This window comes from Podarcis muralis, chromosome 1 (assembly GCF_964188315.1).
Source record: "Podarcis muralis chromosome 1, rPodMur119.hap1.1, whole genome shotgun sequence".
Taxonomy (NCBI): domain Eukaryota; kingdom Metazoa; phylum Chordata; class Lepidosauria; order Squamata; family Lacertidae; genus Podarcis; species Podarcis muralis.
The window spans coordinates 70,887,915-70,912,957 of NC_135655.1; the positions used below are offsets into that span (position 1 = coordinate 70,887,915).

General features: G+C 39.0%; 1 protein-coding gene across 16 annotated transcripts in view; it reads right to left on the reverse strand.

The window, feature by feature from the left end:
* The window catches only part of SOX6 (SRY-box transcription factor 6), a 459,717-nt gene that overhangs the window by 164,721 nt on the left and 269,953 nt on the right, over positions 1-25,043 (reverse strand). For all 16 annotated transcript variants that reach the window (XM_077930886.1, XM_077930879.1, XM_077930884.1 and 13 more), the window contains one exon: positions 19,726-19,815. In XM_077930886.1, the coding sequence (XP_077787012.1) occupies positions 19,726-19,815 (90 nt within the window). The remainder of the gene's footprint in view (positions 1-19,725; positions 19,816-25,043) is intronic.

The window sequence follows — 25,043 nt, forward strand, 5'->3', positions numbered from 1 at the left end:
CACAATGCCAGACATAAAAGCGATGGTATTTCCTCTTAGATTGCCAGACATATAACTTGGTTAAACCATTCTGTCTAATATTGTGGACTGCAGCAAACATCAGATAGGCTGTGATGTTTCTACTTCACAGGCTGCGGCCAGCCATTTAGCATTTACCTTGTTTGATTGGGTCGCTTTTTAAATGCCACAAAACAGGGCAACAAAGGCAACAAAAATAAACAGTGAGGATAAAAAACACAGAGAGAAGAAAGTAACAATCGAATGGAAGGGCTTCCAAGATAAAAGTCACTTTGTGCTGTCTGTCTGTCTGTAGAGATTCCTTCTCCTGTACACAGGCATCTAATTTGAGTTTTAACTCCAACAGCAGTTTAAAAAGCTTTCCACTCTGAAGAGCCCCCAAATGCATCATAAAGATAAAGGATTTCAGTACAGAACAACCACAAAGACTTCTATTATCTTATCAGTCTTTGGTTACAACAGCTGAACCAATATGACTAAGTTCTGAATGACTTTTTCTGTTTTTCATTTAAGAGAGAGAGAGAGAGAGAGAGAGAGAGAGAGAGAGAGAGAGAGAAGGGAAGGATACTGGAATTCCTTTATTCCATGATCAGTTAGCAATTGTTGATGCATCCATATGCTACTGTCCATTCCTGAGTCAATTAAAGTTGTCTAAAGGCTGCAATTGTGTTTTGCAACATCCTCTGCAAGCATGCACAGCATCTAGAGGGCTCACTAGGTGAATTAACTTACACGGCCCAAAAGGGCATGGAGAGGGAAAATGTCCTAATTTTACAGAGTAAGGTAAAATTACTGTAGGTGTAAATATGTTGGTTAATACAAAAATAGCATCTTAAACAAATACTGTTGCATTATGTACAAACACCATGCTTAAAAAGCAACGATTTGCAGAGTCTTCCAAAACTATTCTCAACACAACTTTTTCCAAAATTAATATCCAAAAACTACACATGACTTAAAGAAACTAGCCCTCTTTAGCCATCTATTCTAGTAGACCAATGTTGGCAGTTTCCACCCCCAACAAGTTCAGCATTATTTGCATATTAAGAGCCTTAATTCTACAGGCATGAAGTCTGAAGCCGAGAGCAGATTACACATTACTAGCGCTTTTCTTCTGGGGGTACTCAAGGATACACAGTGCCAGTAATTTCCCCCCAAATGTTAAAAGTGTGGCACTTATACTATAACAACATCATGGTGAGTACAGTGGTACCTCGGGTTACATACGCTTCAGGTTACAGACTCTGCTAACCCAGAAATATTACCTCGGGTTAAGAACTTTGCTTCAGGATGAGAACAGAAATCGTGCTCCAGCGGCGCGGTGGCAGCGGGAGGCCCCATTAGCTAAAGTGGTACCTCAGGTTAAGAACAGTTTCAGGTTAAGAACAGACCTCCGAAATGAATTAAGTACTTAACCCGAGGTACCACTGTATTGGCATCTTTTTTTCTTTAAAAAAAAGCACTGCACATGACTACACCAAGTCACCTGTTCTCTGTATGTGTTAGTTCACAACAGAGACAGAGTACTCTCTAAACCTAAATGACAGAATTACTCTGTGAAACTTCTCCAAGTATCCAAACACAATTGCCTTCTGCTGCTTCTGCATCTTGAAGAACAAGAAAACTCGTATGGCATTACCAATCTTTTTTTTTTTTTTTTAAATGTATCTATATATATCCTACCTACTTTCCAAGAAACACAAGGCAGCAAACAATGCTGAACCACATTTCAAATAAACAGAATCCTCAAGTTAAAGCCAGTAATAAAACCAAATGATAAAACTGCAGACACATATAGGATAAAACTCAATGTCATGCTAACAATATGATTGTTCCATTAGCATAAGCATTTCTGCTTGCAACAATCTCTCCTCTCCTCCAGAGGGTTCTCCCGACCCTCGGGAGTAGTTTTGAAAGAGTTGCAGGAAAGCTCCATTGGGCTAGTGGAAATCCTTGCACTGGCTTCCACTAGCACACCGAGCTAGTTGAATCCTGCCCACAGTGACAATTCCAACACACCAGGCAAATTAAAAAAATAAAAATGGATGCAGAAACAGGCCAACCATCAGTCCTTCTCTAGCACTCTAATACCTTTCATCTCACTGAAGATAAGAAAGGAAGCTGGTGGGCCTCAACTAAGTTTTTTTGCTACAAAATGAAGGGGGAGAATTTACAATGAAAACCTACAGAGCCTTGTCTGCAGGTCTAGGATGTGGCTGCAGCTGCTGCAATAGCCAATGTTTGTTCAATGCTGTGCCGAAATTGTTTCCCAGCCTCATTTTTGGGTCATTTTAGCATTTCTTAATTGTTTTGATGGGTAAGGACCTTACTTTATCACTGCGGGATGGGCAAGGTTTGTTGTGTCTGGATTTATTTCCATTAAACATTTCTTCAGTGCTTTGCAGCCTTCCTGGCTACCTGCACTTTGTGGTTTGAAAAAGTCCCATGGGAGATGCTATTTCATGTTTCCTGTTGGCTTTAACTGAAATACGGGGAGCTGAGGAGGCTGCAGAGTACAGAGCACTGGAGAGATGGTTTGTCATCTGAAATAAAACACACTCACAAACACCCCTCAGCCACCTCAAAAGTAAATTAAGAGCACCCAAAACTCTGTATAACACGCATGAGAATTTCTCCAAACTTTTCCTTTCCTCTTTGATAGTTTTCAAGCACAGTTTCTTTTCTCATTAATTAATGGAGAATAGGCTTTTAAAAATAGGGGGGGGGGAATGTTAAGTGAGGCATTAGTTTGTGTATTTTTACAGCTGTTACATCTGAGCTCTCATTTTCTTACCACAGAATGAGATTCACACACAACAGGACTAGTGGCATAATGTGTGGCATATCTATTCTCACTTATTTATTTAAAATACCTCCAGACCACATATGAACTGCAGAGAGATCAGGAAAATATACAGAGGTAAAAAAAAAAAAAATGTAACAAATTCAATAGACTACAATGTCATAAATAACATCATAAATGAAAATGACAGAGGCGGTATATTAATCAGCTTCAGAAATGTGAATCCTACAATGCTTGGGCAAATAATTGAGTTTTGGTATGTCATCAAAATAATTTCAACGTTAGTGCTCTTGTACCCCTGCAGGAAGGCATTCCACAAATCGGGTACCAGCGTATTCTCTTCCTCATTTCCCCTGATAAATTAAAACTAAAAATGCTCATAATGAGCTGCACATATTGTTCACCAAGTTAACAATCTCAGAAGAAGATTAAGGGATGGTTCAAAGACTTATAATGCAATCTGGCCTTGGGTAAGACCAAACTAGATACCACATACATGAATACTTGCCAGATGTTCTGGGTTACATGAAGAAAGAGCAAGGTAAAAGTGCATCTAAAAATGAACTGTACATATTGTAAACCAGATTACACTAAATTCTGGATTCTAAAAGCATATTCTACATGTCAAAATTCACAATGATGTAGCAAAAAGAACTGGGGCCCCATATAGCCTCTGCTTATTTGACAATGGACCAACAATGTTTATTGTTCTGCATGAAAATCCAGTGTCAGCTTTGGCCAGATTCACATGTCAACACGGAGTGTGTTGGTGCATGCTGCTGAAAAGCTCTAAGTTCCTCTTCCGCAGCTGGAGAGTAAGCTGGAGTCTGTCTTGTCATGAACCCAGGCATGTGGTTTGGTCCTCTCCAAACAAACCACAAGGAGTAACCAAAGTATGTTCTTAGCTTATTACTTGTGGTTTGATTGAGGAAACAACCAGGAGCCCAGGTTCAGACGTCACAACAAGACAAACTGGCTGGTTTCCAGTGGTGTAGCAGGAGTAGTAGCACAGGAGGTTGTCTGTAGTAGTAGCACACTGAACATTCACATTAAACCACAGTTTGATTTTTAGCTATGGTTTAATGTGATGCACCAACCAGGTCTTTGACTCAGATCTTATTTACTAGCATACAAAGATTAGGAGCCATGTAAACAGAGAATTCAGAACAGATTATGAAATTGCCCCATTTCCTGATATGTCTTTCATAGCTGACTGCAGCTGAATGCTTTACATATTCAGTTTTAACTTTTAACATGTGGTTTCTGGGTGTCAAAGTTCTCTTCAGCGTAAACGGAGTGTGTGTAAATCTGGTATCATTAAGAACAATGTATTTGTTCTTTCCATTTCCATTCTTAGCCATTATTTTCACAAGTTGGAATATAGTGGCTACTGTTTAGTGGCTACTGTTTTTTTGGTGATTAACTGCCTAATCAAGTATGCATTGGCAGTCTACCACTGATTTACTGCTGGATGTACACCTACTGCTGGACAGTTTATACTTGACTAGCAATAGTTTGAGAGATTTCAATCACTGCTAGAAGATGAAGCAGCATATTTCTCCCCACAAAAGTGGTCAGTTTAACCCAAATGTTGTTTGTTTTATAGATAAGCTGCGTCATTATCTGTGTTGTCACCTATGCCTGTAAGAAAGGTTAGATAACTAGAATATGAATCTGCTATACTCATTGGACTGGGTTTTTAAAAAAATAGTACAATGAGACATCATAAGCCTGCTGTCACATTGTTATAGATGTATTACCTTCCAACAGATCCATGTGCAACATGAATCTAGCTCCTGCCACCTCAGTTCTTTCCTCAGCCATTCATTTATACTAGCGTTACACATATCCTTATGTCCTTATAGAGTAGCTTATCTTTCACAGTGTCTTATAAGTTCCTTATTAAGCAAGGCACTTCCATGTCGACCCGGTTATCCGTTATTAGTCTATATCTCCTTTGAAATGTCTGAAATATTAATATGAGTACTATACGATAGTACTGCAAGATTTATATACTTTAATGATAAATATTAATTTTGATGCTAATTACATGACCACCTTTCATGTCTTACAAATATGAACATCAGTGAAAATCTTATATTTGCCTCTGAAGGTTGTTGTTTTTTATTGCCTCTGGTTATAAGTAATGAAGAGGTGAAATTTACTGCAAAACGAAAGAGATTTGCATACCCTGCCTATCATAAAAAATGGTAAATAATGGAAACTTCCCATTATTTACTCGAGGAGACAATTTATTCCAAATCTTTTTATATGTGTGAGAAGAAAACAACCATTAAAGTTGCAGTCTTAAACACCAGGCCATCCCCAATGTGGTACCCTCCAGGTATTTTGAAATACAACTCTATGGGCTCCTGGGGGACACAAGGTTGACGAAGGCTGCTAGACACATTTTCTTGAGAGTGAGTAGACATTACAGGATGACACTGTTAATAGGAGGAATGAGGTGCCATGTAAAACAGAAATCACAATACAGCCTATGGGAAATAGCATTGATCATTAAAGCACTAGCAGTTCTCTCCCTCTTCTCTGATCCTGAACTTCAAAGTCCTGCACAAGAACGTTTTATATAGTCCAGAGACCAAGGCCCTCCAAGAAGCCCCAAAATATGTCCCCTTTTTAAAGAAAAAACTTTTTAAAATGGGAATAATTATTATTGTATGGACTGATCCCATTGGTTTTCCACTGTGATGCCATTTTTATTTATTTTTTGCTGCCCCCCTCCCCTCAGGTCCCCCCAAATTTCCCATTAGTATTAGTATGATTTAATTATTTATCAAATTTGTATACCACCTTATACCTGCAGGTTTCAGTAGAAGTATTTCCATTTTATTTATTTTTAAAAAAATTACTATTCACTCCTGCAGGTCTCCTGCTGTGATTAAGTGACACCAAAAGCTTTTTGTGACTCCGAAGTTTGTTTGTTTGTTTTAAAAAAATAAATGGAAATGCTGGGAAATGCTTAAAAAATTGTAGAAGAACTGATAGGGAAATCTTTTGGAAGGCAGTTTTGAGAATTCAGGCTCTCAACATGTTCATTTTTTCATTTCATCCCAATGTTCAGCCCACATTGACTTAAAGGCTAGTCACCCATACCCCTTCTGTGAGTGTAATTTTACTTAAATGGGATGATCTTTCATTGACAGCTAAAGCGTTTTAGAACTGATAGGTTTTTTCTCATTTTAACTAAGAGTTTGTCATAAGAAGCAGAGAACTTGTTGGATTAGTTCAAACAAAAAATATTAATTAATAAACACATAACAGAGCACTCAGATGACCACTGACTTGAATTGCTCTCCCTGTGTGAGTTTTATATTTGAAGTAGGCAGGCAAAAAGAACGGTCATACATAAATCAGTCCTAAGCTGCAATCACCATCAAGTTAAAAACATAGCCAAATACTCCTAACTAGCTATGTGTCATCTCAAGTTCCTAAGAGAAAGAAATTCTAGAAAGAATTCTAGAAACATACAAAGATCATATAGCTGGAATGAACAAACACACCAGACATTTAAGCCACAATCATTTGCTAGTCTGTTTGTGCTTTGAAGGTCATGTTGCAAGAAAAGAGACCAAGGTTCTTAACCGTGTAGCAAAAATTCCAAAATCACAATCAGCAGGCACATAAAAGAGATGGCCTACATTTTCCAGACCATAGTTCCACCCATGTTCCTACTAGGTTCTGGTCTAATTATATTTTCAACCACAGGCATGAATATGCTTAGCCAGATGTCTCTAAGCAGCTGGTAACCAACAAAGTTTAAGTTTTTCTCTACTCTCCTTAACTGATCAGAAATCAAACCACTTATGTAGAGTCAGAATAAAACAGATCTTTGTCTCAAACCGCATTATATTAGCATGATGTCTTATTCTATCCAACAAATGCAATCCCCAACAGCCAAATATACGTATGAGTCACTGAAAAGATTCAGCGTTGTTTAAAATTTGGCAAGGTCTGGAAAAGGCATCTTGGGTCTTCTTGACCACATTGGCCTTATGTCAAGAGCATCTCCCCAATGCAAGCAGAGACCACACAAAGAAATAGGAGATAATATAAGAGGCTTTGCTTCCTTTTGAGAAACCCTTGAACTTATGGCAGTAAGCACCACTAATGCAAGGAAGGGGTCTTAGTTAGATCAATAATGCAATATAAGGCAGCTCCGTAAGAATTTTCAAACATTAAGGGTTGAGGGTGAGTGAATCACGTGGCCTACAAGTTACATTTTCTCAGTCAAGCAAGGTAAATTAAAGAATATCCAAAGCAAATCTATTTAAGAGTAACTTACACTAGTCAAGCAGAAAGTTTCAGCAGCCACACTGTAATACACTTTTTGAATTATGTAGCCTTAATTTAATTTTACATCAAAATGTTTCTGCAACAGCTATGATGGAATAAAGCAGACACCTGAGTTTATATACTGGTAGAAAACAGAACAATGTGTTTTTTTACCAAATTTTAGCAGCTCCTATTTCTCTTATTTGGGAGTTTATTGAGGAAACATCCCACAGCCTCTCTTTCTCCTTTACTTTTACTCTCATGTGGTTCCAGTTCTTTGTTGTTAAAATAAAGCAGATTTCTATGGGAAATTTGCCAGTAGTGTCATCAGCCTATAAGCTACTAATCCCTGTGAAACCTTCTCCAATCGATTTTTGAAGCTCAATGCCTGCTTGTAGATTCCCTTGTTCTACAACATATATGGTATGTTTTGATGGAGAAACTTGTGGTCTCTGGATGCAAGTCTTCCCAAAACATAGTAGCCTTGAAAGTAACACTGTATGTCACCAAGCAGCTGTAGCATCAATACTTTCCTACGCACATAAACTAGCTGACACTGCAAATAAATAAATAAATGCTGTACTTCAAGGGTAGACTTTAGGGCAGTGTGGTAATTCCAGCTCAATAATATTTAAATATCCAGCTCATTCAGAGGCATGCAGACACTTGTGTGGACACCCAAGTGCAGTTCCTGGCTTTTTCTCCATTAGTAGCTCCTGTTTAAGGATGGTAATGTAATCTATTTCAGGAAGATTCTGCCACAGATTTTACTTCATACTTCCAGAATGGGTTCCAGTTTGGAACGTGGCAGGGAAGAATCGAGTTGTGTTCCAGAGGAAAGTTGATGAATTATTACTTTTTTATGTGCAATAGTTATTGCACAGCTACCAAATGAAGTGAACAAAATAATGAATACAGCAACTAAGTAATAAATAAGACCAACCATGCTCAGTGGGGCTTATTCCCAAGTAAGTGTATTTAGATTACAGCTTTAATAACATTTTGTGTTTCCTTGATACTGTCAAGCTAAATGTGAAAACACCAATTGGCTGACATGACATCCCTTTTTGACATTCCACAACATGTTACTCCCACTGCTGTCTCTCTTAGAACAGGGAAAGCTGTTTTCTGTAGTTATTCAAGAATGCAAGCCATTGTCCAGATAAAACTAAAGTCTCCCCCCCCCCAATAAGGAGTAAAATAAGCTTCAAAATCCCTTAATTGAATCGTAAGGTGAAACTTGCCTATAAATGGTTTTCAAAGAGGTTAGAACTGTGTGATCTTTTATTGTGATACTGAACACTCTAGGGGCACATGTCAATCTACAGCTTTTCAAAGTCATGTTAAAGAAGCATCTTCAGATACTGTGGCATGCTTTCAAAATAATGGAAATGTCAACCACTCACATAATGTTCGTATTATCCCTAATTAATATAAATTGCATCTAATTTCACCTCTACTTAAATATATTGCTGCCCAAAATAAGGACCCTAATTTTTATGAGTAATTACTATTACTGATGCATCAACACAATTATTTAAATTCAACATATGCAGAGGCAGAACCCAGCATTTACAGTTTTTTTTGTTCTCTCCTTGCTCGATCCCTAATTTTTGTGGCTTGGAGTTCTTCCAGATTCTGTCTCTGACTTTGTGAGTTGTTGTTTTTGTTTTCATTTTTAAAAAATGTGAAATCTCCTATCTTGTTTCACTTGCAGTTCCTGATTGACAAACAGGCAGGGATTTGAAAACAAGCAGTTACCTCCATGTAATCTGTACAGATAATGTGCATGAATGTATTTCAAGCGTACACTAAGGAAGGCTTAGTATTTTGCAGTTATCAAAACAGAGGGAAGAGACTATAGCTCAGTGCCAACAGCATATGTTTTACATGCAGAAGCTTCCAGGTTCAATCTCTGGCATCTCCATTAAAAGGATCAAGTAGATGATGCGAAAGACCTCTTTGCTGCTCTCCTGGAGAGCTGCCACCAGTAAAGTCTGATCAATTTTGTGGGTGTATACAACTCTCTCCGCTGGGCTGCAAGAGTTAATTCAGAACATTTCACTTCTATTTTAGATTAAATGCAGCTTGTTATGTCACTCAAACTTGGACTAACTGTGGTTTATCTTCGTTTTGCTTAGCTGAGCCAAGCCAACTTCAAACCATAGTTTACGAAGCTGTCTTTTTTCAATTAACCATAGTTAAGAGCAACCACAATTTATACTTCAGAAAAATACTAAACTGCAGTTAGATCACAAATGAAGTGAAAGCTTTTGATCTTCTCACAGTCATGCTGAAGGAGAGGGGAAGAGAGAGTACATGAGAGAGTACAAGAGAGAGACTTCTTCTTGGAGTGCTAAATCAGGCTTTGGAATTACATCCGAATGCAGCCACAACTCTGGGCTAGATGGAGAAATATTTTAACCAAGTATGACGTGGCTTTCTATGCACCTGTGATTGCCATCACACACAAAACTTTCTTTTCCTGTTAGCAATGTACCATCGGTGGAAGACAGCCTTATTGATTAGTAGCAATCCCAACAACTGATTCTGAAATTTGGCACCACTTTTCTCAGATAATGCTAATTTGTACTGCCATCAGTTCAAGTAACAGTCTAAACTGATAGCTGAAAGTGCCTTGATAATTTTTAATTTCCATCCATGGGGATTGTATCTGAGAAATAAATTAAGTTCCAGCCCAGCTGTGGAATAGCCACCTTGTACAACCAAGCTACACAATAAATGTGCCTGATGAAAATTTGCCTCCAACTGTACAGTATCTGGTGCAATTGTATATTGCACTTTACATTCAGAAGGCTTTTCCCATGCAAAAACAACAGGCAGAAAACACCTAACACATGTTGCAGATTGCATCACACACCTGCCTGGCATGTAAGCTGCAGGCATTTCTGAAAATGGAAGCAAATTTGTTACTTGTACACATTTATTCACTGTGTTATTTGATAGAGCGTGCACATGTATACAATATGTCCCTAAATAGGTATATCCCACCCACACAGTCCACCAACCACAAAAGGGGTGCAGGGATCAAATGGGTGGACCAAATAAGTCTAAGAATATATGTGCACACTTATGTAGCAAGTTCTAGACATAATGGGTGGAGCGTGCATGGAGTGTGTGTGACTTAGAAATTTGTTTCCATATCCTGTTATGTACAGAGTAATGCAGAATCCAATACTGAATTACATAGGTTTCATACAGTTATCTCTCCTAACAGAACATGGAACACTATTTTGCATGATGCACTCATATTTTTAACACAGACTATAACGCTTCCCCTGGTACAGCCTATTATTAGCAGCTTTTTAGTGTTCTCCCCCCCCCCCCCGCCAACCGGGTATAATGTAAGGCAAATTATGTAAAACACACCTAACCAGTTATTCTGCAAGCTGCCACTTGCTTGCTACAAACAATCAGTTTCTACAGAGTGGAAGAAAAAACCTGCCAATAGATTGGAACTTCACATCTTAAAATTCCTGTCGAAATCAGGTGCATTTTAAGCATCAGATTTGATTATTTAATCAGGCAACTTGCATTTTGCCCTGGCTAATTTAGAAAGCTTATAATATTTTACTCATAAAATAATTGTGCACCTGTTGTGATGGAAACCTATTTAAACAAATCTTAATAGGCATTACAATTTGTTCTAAACATAAGCAAGCTAGCTGATCACTTAGTTCAATCTATAATGCAACATTTTAAAGCAGATGGCAGATTGCTCTATACCTCTGCAAGAATTGTTATGCACATTATTATGAGGATAAATCAAAAACCGCTGAAGCCATATAGTAAATCATATTAGAAGGTTATCCATCATTGCCTCTCCATGTCCAACAGGCCTTTCCATTGCCCTATATGCAAACACAAATTAGTGTAATGGGTCCCAGCACCACAAGATTCCCTATGCTTAGTATACCAAGATAGCAAGCTTCCCTAATATAAATGTACATATGACAGACTGGATAAGAACCTGAATATTCAGAGTAAATTTACATCTTAGGTTCATCAGACAAAGACATCAGCCTTTGCATACAAGATTTGCTACAGCAGCCATATAACGTGTAGCGTGCACTACCATATGGATCATTGATGGGAAGTGGAGTTTTCTACCTGACCTACTCACACTGGTGTGCAAACTCTCCCTACCAACAAGAACAATAATGTGAGTCGCCATGATACCTGTCACAGAGCTGCATGGAGAATCCATCACACGGCAAGCCATTTTCAAGCTCCTCCATCCAATAAGATTTAATATGTAGATCATAACTTGGTACATAAAAAATTGACCTGTTTTTCTCAGAATACTGTACACATATTCAGCATTAATAGGTAGCATAAAGCAATGCTTTTAAAAACAACTATATATGCAATCATGTTTTATATTTGCTTCTTTTGAGAACCTCGTTCATAAAATGCCAACTCTGGTGGAACCTGTACTGGGCTGAGGTCATATATCTGTGAAGTAGTTTACTTCGTGCATTTTATAAATGTTTATGCTCTGAAACATCTTCATAACAAGAACTGACCTGCAAACTAAGGGAAGGTTCTGTTTCTTATCACTCATTTTACTATCCATTTCATATCTGAATCAGTGAATGAACAAAGTTTGTGAATTTGACTTTAATAATTTTGTATTTTAGATTGCTGTGAACTGCCTTGAATTTTTTTAATAGATTTTTGCATGAAACTGTTTTTAATTAATTACATAATTACATAAATATAATAATGTTTTCTGTTGGGTGTATTATTATTATTATTATTATTATTATTTTATTATTATTATGTTTGATTTGAATAATTATGTTTTGTCTCCTAAGATTGGTTGTTTCTGGCCAAGTCATTTACTTATGTGTGCATATTCATACAAATATTTTTAAATAACTATTTTATCTAATGTATGCATTTCTAAAGTATGTATTTCATTCTAAAGTATTTTTTAACATAGTTTGGTACATTTCTTGAGCCAAGAACTGTATCACAAAATGTGGAGGTGTGAAATCTGAAGAATCAGTGCATTAGTGCAGGAGGTAAAAATTAGATCAGTTTGCTTGAAAATGTGGCCAAATTTCCTCCCATCCTACCTGAGTTGCCACAATGTTCATCAAAGAAAATGAAGGATATAAAGCAATGGAGACCTACTCGCGAAACAAATATGATACTGTAGGACACAATCCAAATCCCTGATCTGCCATGAGACTTGGATGGGATAATAAAAGAGGTTTCTTCAGTTTCTTTGAACTAGGTATGTTCAAAGTGGGTGGCTGCAGACCAGATCCAGAAGCTCTTGGAAGAACCTGATTTTCTAGCTCCATTTCAATTGGGATTCAGGCCTGGTGTTGGCACCAAAGCTGCTTTGGTCACTTTGTATAATGACCCCGTTGGGAGAGAGAGCGAGGAAATGTGTCCCTGTTAATTCTCCACGACCTCTCAGTGGCTTTCATTACCAACCATGGTAGCCTTCTGGAGTGGCTGTCTGAGTTGCAGGTTGGTCGGACCACTTTGTGGTGGTTCTGGTCTTTCTTGGATGGTTGTTCCCAGAGGGTATCCTTGGGGAGTGCTCTTCACCCACATGGAGCCTTCAATGTGGAGTTCCTCAGGGTTCAATTTTATCCTCTGTGCTATTTAACATCTACATGAAACCACTGAGTGGGATCATCTGGAGTTTTGGAGTATATTGTCAGCAATATGCTGATGGCACACAGATCTACTTCATCTTTACATCTGCCAGTTAGGCAGTGGATGTGCTGAACCATTGTATTGCTTTAGTAATGGACTAGATGAGAGCCAACAAACTCAAGATCAATCTAGAGAAGATTGAGGCACTGTTAGACCAGATGGATGAGAGGTCACCTGCTTTTGATGGGATTATACTCCCGCTGAGGGAGCTCATCAACTTTTCTCTCCGGATTTTCACTGTTTGAAATATGGCAACCCTAGTTTTATGTAGGGCTGCCTCTGGAGACAGTTTGGAAACTGCAAAATTCAGCAGCCAGGTTGTTCAGCGAGACAAGACTGTTTGAGCATACTGCACTGATCCTGGCCCAACGGCACTGACTGCCAATTAGTTTTCAGGCCCATTTCAAAGTGCTGGTTTTGACCTATCAAGCCTTAAATAGCTAAAAAAAAGTATTAAATAGCTTTAAAACATAAAATAGCTCAGGACCGCAATACCTCAAGGACTGCCTCTCCCCATTTGAACCATTCCAGACCCTGTGATTATTATGTAAGGTCCTTCAAGAAATACATTGAAGAACAAAAAGAAACAACTGCTAGCAGTGCTTGATTTATAACATAGAACACAACTACTTTATAATATGATCATGGGACATCTAGAAACTCTAAAACAATGCAGCTGCATGAGTCATTCCCAAAATATAATATTGATCATCCTTGAATCTTCCCACACTTGCCATCCTCTCCTGCCACACCAGTGTGGCACACTACACCCTTTGAGAACCACTGCCTTAGCACATCAAGCCATTTTGAAATCTCTTTGCTGTTTCTGTGGTCTCAGACATAGAATTTCTCTAGTTTTGCCACCTGAATTTTAAAAGAAAGAAAGAAATCTGGAGCATAACAGCATTGAATAATTTCTTTAAAAAAACCAATGCCTCATAATTTACCAATATTATGAAAATCAGTTTCCGGACATGTCTTTTTACTATATTGTTCAGGACAAAGACTGAACAATGAGATACAGAGTGGTTCACATGTAAATGTATGTTCTTCTTCAGCTTCTTTTGTTTGCAATCCATTTCGTACTTATTGTTTTTATGGCCTGTTGGGCCTGGCTAACTCTGTTACTATGAATGAACTTCAGAATGAGGTACGTCTCATGCTATGACTGGAATTTGTAGCTACAATTCAAGATACTGACAACTGTTCTGCTAAAGGTGCGTTCTGCAAAGCTGTTTGTTACTTGAAGTAATTTACTTGTTTGGCCTGAGCAAGCTTGCTCATTACTGTCAGCTCAATGAGCTAGAATTTAGAGTTGTCTTGGGGTGAGGGGATCTGAACACCATAGTTTCTGAAGAGGGTTATATAAAATTCTCAAATTAGAGACCTACCGAATATTTATTTATTTTTATCTAATCCTGGGGTAACTTTATGAGTGAAAATATATGGTTTATTTGTTTGCATGCAAGATAGTCACTGTCATGGCGCAATTACAGGAGGAGCACAAGGCATGCTACCTCATGCCATGGACTGGCTGGGTGCAGAGGAGTACTGGGAGGCACCAGCTGGAGAACCCCCAGCTGAACCCCCAGGGGAAGAAGGCTCAATAGCAAGGGGATTGGTGGTGGGATAACGATAGGTGGTCAGAGGGAGAAGACTGGGGGAGAGGGGGAGCAACAGGGTTTAGTGAGCAGGAAGAGTCTGTGCCAGAGTATAGTTCAGACTCTGAGGCTGAAACATAGGCTGCAGAGGAATGGGGTCAAGAGGCTTCTGAAGAATTCAGGGAGTCTTCGCCTCCTGCTGCTACCAGCTCCCCCCCCCCCCAGTCTCTGAGAACATGCAGAAAAAATGAAAAGAGCGGAACACAGATCAGCTGTGTGCAGATGCAGTTTGAGACTGGGGGGCGGGGACACGTGAGGAGCCTTAGAGAGGGGTGGGAAGACAGGGACCTTCAGTCCTCACAACCTTGTCATCGGGGCAAGACCTACCAGGAAGGATTGCTGAGACCACTAGGCCTGAACTGTATTTAGGTTTACTTGAATAAGGATTTAATTTCACTGACATTGGTGACTTAGTGCTGACTTGTTTCTGCTCCAACCCTGACACCTCTTTTTTTTGGGGGGGGGGTTATGTATTCGAGACACTTCACACAAACAGTAGTCTCATGAGAAACAGAAATCTTAGTGGCCAGCCATGAGTAAAAAGTTTCATTGCATCTTTAATACATGATCCACCCAGAGTTAAGCACTTTTACTGATTTCAATTGGGGGGGGGGGGAGTTATGCACTTAAATATGCTTAGTTGTAGAAATATTGGCGTCTCATTTTTTCTTCTTCTTATATACAATAAACAGCCAATAAACAATATAGTTAAAACATACTTACACTGCATATCAGTACTATGGAAAATTAGGCATTTTATTCCATGTGGTCACTTTAATAAATTCATTACTAAAAATAATTTTATGCCCTGTAGTATATTACTAATCAGGACCTGCTACTGGGTTTAAGGGTTTCTCCCCTCTGTTTCGTATTTACATTGATTTCTCTAATTGGAACCAACTGATCTTTTTCCTGTATATTGATTTTTTAAACCCTAGCAGTTAACAATGATTCTAATATATTGTAACACTTTAGACCTTAATCATAGAGTGAGGGGGGCTTTGCTTGTAGCTTTTGTTTGAGTTTTAATTAAGAAGACCTTGTGTCTCCAACCCTGAGCTGTGTTTTTAATTGCTCATATGTATATCATGTAGACTTCAAAAGAAGGAAAAGACGTTTATAACAGAGAGCACAAAGGGGAGCTTTGAAATGTCTACAACCGTACAAAGTGGCATAATTAAAAACCTATGGGTGCTCCTGTGATATATAAGCCATATATATTTATAAAGTAGGCTGCGGTATACACTTGTGACTTGCCAAAAGGGATTTTGGCACTATTAGAGAAATAATCTCAATGCATCTCAAATAAACTGTAAAGAAAACTAATACGGTAATCTTTTCAGCCTTCTATTGCTCACAGAGTTCCTGTGTATTCTTGTTATCATGCTTGCTGAACCTCTGACAGCTAACCTACATTTTTCTCTTTCTGAATTCCTAATACAGCTGTAATACCAATTATCCCACTTTATGCCTTCCTCTGAAAGCAAGAGGCAGCACTTCTAGCAACAACGTAGCAGCACAACCTTCACAGAATGGATACCAATCCTACTCCTATCACAATTACAACATATACTCCATCTTTCCTCACAATTCTCTTTTCTGAAGAGAGTAACAGCTATTTCTATCACAAGCTAGCAGCATGAAACTTGATACAGATAAAGGAATATGCACAGTGTATTTTATAGTGGAAATCTCTTATGCAGCAGGTCAACGCTTATCCAGCTCTTAAAATCTTGAAACTAGCACAGGCCTCTCTGTTTGCTAATTATTCTTAGGACACCGGAATTACAAACAAAAGCTTTGAACTCACTTTAATTTATCAAAGAAGAAGATCTTTGCACGGGGAATTAAAGAATTCTGTGCAAGTCAAAGAGTCATACAATGCAAATGCTTTTCTGTAGTGGGTAAAGCTATGCACATCCGTCAATGTCTATCCAAAAATAGAGCATACTGTACAAAGAAAGACTGCATGTGACATTTAAGCCACAATGTGTGTAAATATAGATTATGTTCCAGTAGTATACTCCTCTAGAAATGGAAACCAGAACACTTCACCCACTAGATTGTGACCCAGAAGCCTTCTATCTAAATAGCTGCTAGAACCATCATGACTCTTGGAGATAGCATAACTAACTGCTTATGTTGTGTATGGACTGGCCTCCTTTATTTGATCTTCCAAGACCCTGTATTTTAAGAGAAACCACTGGAGGCTATTTCAGTGGAACAATAGTGCGATGCTTGCAGGACTCTGCTAAGTAAGAGATTTATGTTGACATGTGAAACAAAACTAAAAACATGCTATTTTTGGTAATAAGGGGCACCATGCTTTCTGATAGTTGACTGGGAAAGTTGGAAAATGGGGGTGGGCTTTAAATCACTGTCATTGTATACCTCAATATTTTATTTACATAAGGTATACACACAGGAAGGAAGGAAGGAAGGAAGGAAGGAAGGAAGGAAGGAAGGAAGGAAGGAAGGAAGGAAGGAAGGAAGATTTTGCATGTAAAATTACTGCTGGAGATATTTCTAAATAAGTCATTTTCCATTCATTAATATTGGATGGGAGCAATTTGGGAGCACTAGCCCAATGAAATTTTGATCTTTTAACCTTTGAAGAGCTAATCTCTATATGGTCTTATATACCAAAACCTTGAACTTAGCACAGTCACAGATTGGCAGCCAGAGCAAATCCTGTAAACACGGAGTTATATGTCATGCCATTTGCCCCCACAAACAACCTATCACAAGCCATCAGCATGAACCTTGATACAGATCAAGGAATATGCACAGTGTGGGTGCATATTGAGTACCCTGTTAAACACAATCAGGTCCAGGGTGGGCTTTCTTTTCAGGAGCGGCTACATTACTATACCTTCAAGGTTGCATGCACCACCTCTTCATGCAAATATGAAATCAACCAGTTATCCTCCTGCCCCACCTAGATTTAATCTGCCATAAGGGCAAAGAGCCAAGAGGTAGCATCAGTGGGTGCATACTCACAACCATCTTGTTAACCTCTTTAGGCTGCAAAAACTGAAACTGATCCCACAAAACAAGGCTTGATGGAGCATTAGAAACCTCACTGAACCCTCTGAGATGTCCCAGGCTCCATCCACTAATATAAGTGACACAAGTGCTTTTGGTCTAGAAAAAGAGGTGCCAGAGCTCACCATGAACATGTCCCTTGTTCTCTTATAATGGCACTGGCGCTCACCTGAGAGGTGCTGGAACTGAGTTCTGGTGAGTTCCAACTGAAAAAAATCCTGGGTGACATCAGTCTATGGACCACCCCTAAGAAGTTCTGTTGAGCTGACATGATGGCAGTAGATGTTGGGATTCTTTGCTACATTCATCACCATGCAGCAGGCATGGTTATGTGCTATAACATGTGCTTGGTTGTCTTCCCAATAAGGCTTTTGCCACTTTAGCCATCATCCAGCCTGCTTCATAGCACATACCTCCCCAGTATACCAGGAGGATGAATATGCTCCACAGTCTTGTAGATGATGCTCGGAGTGATCATATCTATGGCCCTCTGCATCTTGCTGTGCTACAGAGAGACAGGGCCTCATAAGGGTCACCAGCTCTGTCCACTGGAAAATAACCCAGAGTGTTCAGGAATTGTTGCTTATGTCCAAAAGATGATAAACATTGCACTCAAATAAATAAGCCAGCAAGCAGCTTCAACTAATTTCACTAGGATGCATGCAGAAAAGCATTGTGGTGAACTGCCTGCAAGTACTACATGCAAAATAAAATTAATTGTGTCCAGGGAGTAGAGAAGCAATTTTCATCCAATGTTTGTCTTATCAAGTCTGTTATAAACAGATATAGAATCTAATTTTAAATAAGATCAAGGCAATTAAACATCTACCTTAAGGCCAAAAAATGCACCTTCCACTATATGTCTTGTACTATGGCTAATATTTTCACATCTCTTTGTTTTGGTAAACAAGGTTGGCATAGCAAACACACAGGCACAGAAGAGCTTGGCTGCCTTTTTCCTTTTTTCCTGGCATCCTTCCCCATAACTGATATTGCAGGCCACTTTTTCAAAGGGAGAGTATGTGCTTCATTTATCCTTAAGAACAACGCCTTCTGTCTGATAAAGCAGAGAACTCCCCAGTAACAGTCAGTGCAAAGAGCAGCTCTTCCTCACAAAACCACACCTTTGTTTCTTGCTATTGAGATTCTCTACCCACCCCCTCCACAATCACCTAACTTGTTTCCGTCTTACAATGTTGCTTCACAGCTCCACTGTGAACAATCAGTGGTTCTGGGAAGGAGGAAAGAATAACTACACAACACAAACACAATTAAGTAGTAAAACCTGACAAATCCCTACATTTTCAAACAAAACACTAAGCAATGTTTTCTTAATTAAATGCTGTTCAGAATCACTAACAGACTGTCCTGGAGTACAGCATGGCCATTCCTGGACAGTTAGCCTTGCCACAGCACCCATGGCTTGGTAACCTCAATACTCATTTACTATAATATATATGCTCTAGGTGGGGCTGTCCTTAATCTTGATCCAGAAGATCCAGATTACAATTCTGGTGCATGCTAAAAACTTAATTGCTCTCCAAGACCTTTCCAATCTATTGATGCTAGTCTCTGTTAGAAATTTAAGTATTATTTTGCTGCTTCACTGGACTTGTATTTAATTGTGTTTCTATATGAATTTTATTGTACTGCTGAACACCACCTTAAAATGTCCACATAACAGATGGTGTATAAATATCTTAATAACTAAAACATACATACACTGATTGAGAGCGGTAGCCCAAGGAAACAACTAGGAAGCATGGTTCCATGTTTGTGGTTGCGAACTATAGTATACAAAAGGGAACATTGGAGAGCTTTATCCTAGGATACAATGAACTTTTTCTCCGGAAATTCCTTGCCTCCATGTTCACTATAGGAGGCGGCCACCTGTGTATATTATACATCATAGGACACTCCTATGCAACGTGTACCAACCAGAAAGCCAATGCAGGCTTAAGAACATAACTCAACTTTGCAGAGTTCAATGAATCTGAGACAGACCTGATCCAAAAAATGAAACCTGCCTGAACACAAAATCCATAGTTCCAGAGCAGGCTCCTCACTAAAAAGCTATTTACTTCACCACACACAGAGAAGTCCTATTAGTATTCTTGGAAAGTCGGGGTTAATCATCAGTAGGACTTTTTGCACTATTAAAAAAATCTGCTTTTCAAAATAAAATACGATGTCTAATTTATACTATACCTTTAATTTCTCCAAGGAGTTCACTTGTGTTTAATCTTTCCATTTTCTCCTTCCAGTCTTTAGAAAGTAACTTTTCTACGCAAGATGAATCTATGAAAACAAGAGGGGAGAGAAAGTGTTAATAAAAACTTAAAAGTTTGTGAAATCAACATGCAGGTATTTTAAGCTGCTGCACAATAAAATAAGTATTTTAGATTGAACAATCTAACTTCCTGCACAACTTCCGCGTCATACCATCTGCTGCCGTTGTACTTGCAGCCAATCAGAAACCATGCTTTGGTTTCCAAACGTTTTGGAAGTCGAATGGACTTCCAGAATGGATTTTGTTTGACTTCTGAGGTACAGCTGTATTGTCCCTGGACCTGGCCTTACCCACTTAAAATGCATCCCCCCCCCCCCCCGCTGATTTGAATTACTGAAGGATCAATAAATCCCACATATAAAGGAGGAGGAAAGGTCTGGGAAAACACTGTGATGGGGGAAGATGTCATATGAATGCCCCTATGTTAACAGGGAGACACACTGATGTGAATCCACATTTTGCTCCAGTGTGGACAAATCCCAAAGGTTACATGTTGCCATTTTATCACAATAAAAGTTACAGTACAACCTTTATACAAGTTTTGGTTGCAACGCTGTAGAAGTGTCTTTGGAAGGACAGCACAGCTTATGCATCCCTGCACCCCCAAGTAATATTTTAGTAGGGAAAGCCAATATACTAATTATATCCTTTCAAAAAAGAGCAAAATTAAGAAGCACTAAGTTGTAATAGACAGTATTAAAATACTTGATACACAATAAAACAAATAATTTAATTTTAACAATTACAAGCCTTTATTATTTTTATGAGTTTTGGCCAGATAATAGAAGAATCAACAAATAACCACCAATTATCGATAGAACATTATAATTTGTCCTTTTCTGTGATATCATCAGTTTAAAAAGCTGCATCTCTTGTGCCCTGCCAAAAACGAAGAACGCTGGCTTTATATTGATATTTACAGAAAGTTAACAATAAAATATTTAAAGTAGGATACTTTTGCCCAGTTTATGACAATACAGTATTAGAGCAAAATGAATCAAGGAACAAAAAGATATGCCTGACTTTTAAGGCACCTTTTATGTAGTTGTATTTTAAAAACTTATATAAATAGAGAAGCATTAAACACACACGCGAATGGCAATGAATATTTATTTATTTATTTATTTAGCTAGCTAGCTAGCTAGCTAGCTCTCTTCTCTTGATAACATATACAAAACAAAGCTTTCTTTTCTTTTATCAACAAATGGAAAATGTCTGAAAACATCTTGACAGCTCAGCTGTGATATATCACCCTATATCATGTTGTGGCCAATGAAAGAACAATCCAAATCTTTGAGGTTAGGCAAGATCTGAAATCTCAGAAAATAGAAATAATATTAAGAAAGTGTAGGTTCTGCTAAAACTGCAGTGCTGGGAAGGAGCAGCCTGAAAAATGCATAGTTGCCTAACCCAAAGATTATCTATTGTCAAACAAATCAAAAACCTGTCCTTCTCCACTTTGAATTTGTAAGTTTCTATATGTACACAGAGGATTAGATCCAATGTTAGTAGACCACTGGAATAAAGAGTCTTAAGGTACTTATTAAGTCTATGGATTTCAAGGGTCTACTCTTGAGTATGGCTAACATTGGATACACCATAGTTTGATTAGGGGAAGAAATTACAAAATCCAGTATGAGTGTCAAGGGAGCAATCCAGAGGAAATAAAACAGATGGTCCAATTAAATCAATGGGACTTGATAAACAGTTGGGGGAAAGTATGTTCCAGGCAGACTGAACATTTTCGAGTTTCTGCTCAGCACAAACGACCAAAAGTTACACCTTACATAATCTCTAAAGAATGTGTGAGCATTTTTCAAGATGCTGGACACAATGGAGGGAGCATTAGTGCCACAAAAATAAATAAATAAAGCCCAATATATTTAGAACTGGGTTCCTACAGCCGACCAGTTCTGTCCTTTCCTACAGGAGCAAAGCTTCCCTGGCCACAAGGGCTTCCCTGTTTATTTAAAAGGAGCTGGGGGGTCCATTGCAGTAAATGTGGAAAGGCCCTCATGCATTAGTGGTATGCAAAAAATGGAATGCTGAGAGAACTCTGGGTTGGTATCATTGTGTTAATAACAATTAGTACTTTATAGTTATTTATAATTTATAGTAATTTGGTGTTATCCTGATTACTATGAATTGAAAATGGTTACAGTTTGAAATGCTGTGTAGTATGGTTTCACTAACTGTACAGGTCACTGATCACTTTTTAATGTATTGTAAATTGTTTGTGGCCATTAACAAAGGGCAGTCTATAAATGAAATTATTAATAAGAAGAATACTGTGATGAGTTGAGGGGGGCTAGATCCGCCTAAATGTGTCATGATTTAGTAAAAGTGAGAACTGATTAAGCTTTGATTAATTTTGCCCAATGTGGAAACCCCCTGGATTTAGCTATGCTAATGAGCCAAGCCAGCTCAGCAGAGTTAACTGGATGGGACATTAGCAGGGGACAAAGGGCAGTGATGGCCCATCAAGGAAACCATCACGACCAGGCAAATGGGGGTGGGGGCCTTCTTCACTGGGTGCTAGTGAGCAAAGGCCAGGTTGAGGGTTTCAGCTCTAAATGAGCTGAATGAGCCTGGCGGAGGTCCTTGGACTCAGTTAGTAATCAGAAGGAGAAGAAGGGGCAGAACTCCAAATGAGCTGCGGATGACAGGCTGAAACAAAGAGGCACAGAGGATGGCTTTCCCCCCTCCTTTGAATCCAATGCTGCCCTTAGCGGGGAAGCCAGATCCTCACAGGATGTGAATGTTCTGCAATCCCTCCATCTAGGTGCAGGTTGTATATCTGCATAAATAAAACCACATATAATAAAGATACCACAGTCTCCGCTGTGCCTTATTCCCAAAAGGAAAACAAACCCTGGGTAAGTGCCTAGAACCCCTGGAATCTTGTACCACTCATGGAGATTAGGGTGGTGTGTAACAGTACTGGTAAAAACGTAGCTGTCAACGTTTTCCTTTTCTTGTGAGGAATCCTATTCAGAATAAGGGAATTTCCTTAAAAAAGGGAAATGTTGACAGCTATGGTAAAATTGGAACTATGACCCCATTTCAAAGTGACTACAAAAACCATGCACTCTCCAACATGATGGATTCCTGTTTATAAATATTTCTTGATTCTATGCCATGGGCGAATGTACCATTTTTGTATGTGCTTGGTGTAACAAGCCCATCTGTGCCAGTAAATGCTAAAGGTAAAGGACCCCTGGACCATTAAGTCCAATCAAAGGCGACTATGGGATACGGCGCTCATCTTACTTCAGGCCAAGGGAGCCAGCATTTGTCCACAGACAGCTTTCCGAATCATGTGGCCAGCATGACTAAACTGCTTCAGGCGCAATGGAACACCATGACAGAAACCAGAGTGCACGGAAATGCCATTTACCTTCCCACCACAGCGGTACCTATTTATCTACTTGCACTGCTAGGTTGGCAGAAGCTGGGACAGAGCAATGGAAGCTCACCCCATCATGCGGATTCGAACCGCCGACTTTCCAATCGGCAAGCTCAAGTGTCTCAGTGGTTTAGACCACAGCGCCACCCGTGTCCCTGTCTGTGCTACAACATGGGTTTATTTAAAAACGCCCTGACCTATAAGCTGTAGTATTATCAAGCAACTGATCTGAATTTGGAAATCTGCTATCAAAAATCCTACCCACTGTAAGGGGAGCTTTGCTGGATTGGGTCAATGACCCATCTACACCAGCACTCTGTTCTCACAGTGACTTGCCAAATGCCTATGGAAAGCCGGCAAGCAAGACTTGAGTGGAACAGTCCTCTCCCAAGTTATGATTCCCAGCAACTTGCATTCAGAGGCAAACCTCCTCTAACAGTTGAAGCACTGCATAGTTATTGCGGTTAGCAGCCACTGACAGTCTTAGCCTCCAAATGAAGCAGAGCTCAGATTCCTAACAAAGCAGAGTTTAGACATGCACATGTACACCACGTTTCTTCTGAGTGTTTATGATTGTCTATAAATTATTCTTTCTGTGGAACAATGAGATAAGACTTGTCTCCTTTATTAGTAAGCTCTGGCCCTCTTTGAGTAGCTTTTTATGATTAAAAGTGTACTGAAGTTTTCTTTTTTAGTGACGACAGAAACAAAACAGCCAAAACAAACAAACAAAACCTCTGAAAATTATGGCAAAGAAAAGCTATGCCTATTGCCAATACTCAATTTTATCTCTAACTACACAGGACCCAGTACATATTCTTAGTACCAGATGACCAGGTGCCTAATCCCCAAGCTAGAAAGCAAAGCGTGGTAGGGAGGGTTCTGTGGTAATGAGGTCATGCCCTCAGACATTTTCCTTAAAACCTGAGTGAAATCCCATATTGCACACACTCAGAAGGCATCTTCATTACTGTTTCACAGGCCTATTTAACCTAATTGTGAATGTCTCTTTAACAGGAAATAATGGTACTAAGGTTCAACTCTTAATGAATGTGTGAAGTAGCATGTGATTAAATAAGTTGTCAAATCCTAGCCTCACAAGGACTTTGAAAGGTAACTAAAATGAACACTAGGCTGGAGAAGCACTAGCTTAAGTACCTTAGCTTAAGGTACTGATCTGCAGTTCATGTGCACATGTAAGAAAACCCACAGTGACTAATGATTTGTTGCTATGAGAACTTTGGTTGGGAAATGGGTTTGAAGTGTAAGAAATAAATAGCATGAGAAGAAAACCCCGAAAGCTTGTATATGTGACCATCTTCTTTATTGCTGAGCTCATCCATGTGTGCTTGTACAATTTTATGCAATTGCTGATTTTAAGGTGTTAAGATGACACCGTCTCAGGGCGGCATCACTGGGAAGAGAAAGGGGAAGTGATAAAAAAATAAAAATGAGAAACCCTCAAATTCACTACAATGCTTTTTAAGAGATAATGTGAGCTCCAGGTTTAAAAAAAGAAAGAAAGATGAAAAGCATGTCTCTGTGATCAGAGGGCATGATGAAAACAATTAACATTTATCCACTGAGTAATCAATCAGTTTTGGAATGGAAAGAATCTCTGACTGCCAATGAAGAACAAGTGTGCTGGCTATCACAGGCAAGGTCTTAAGTTCTTCTGACTAAATCAAAGTCATCTTGATCCTATCAAGGGTTGGTTTCTCCCGCACGCCACCCCCCTCATCCACTACAATCCCAATCTTGTGACCTTCAACAAGTGAGGAAGCCCAGTTCTACCTTTTCTGAGTACTATGACCTTCCAGTGGCCTGCAT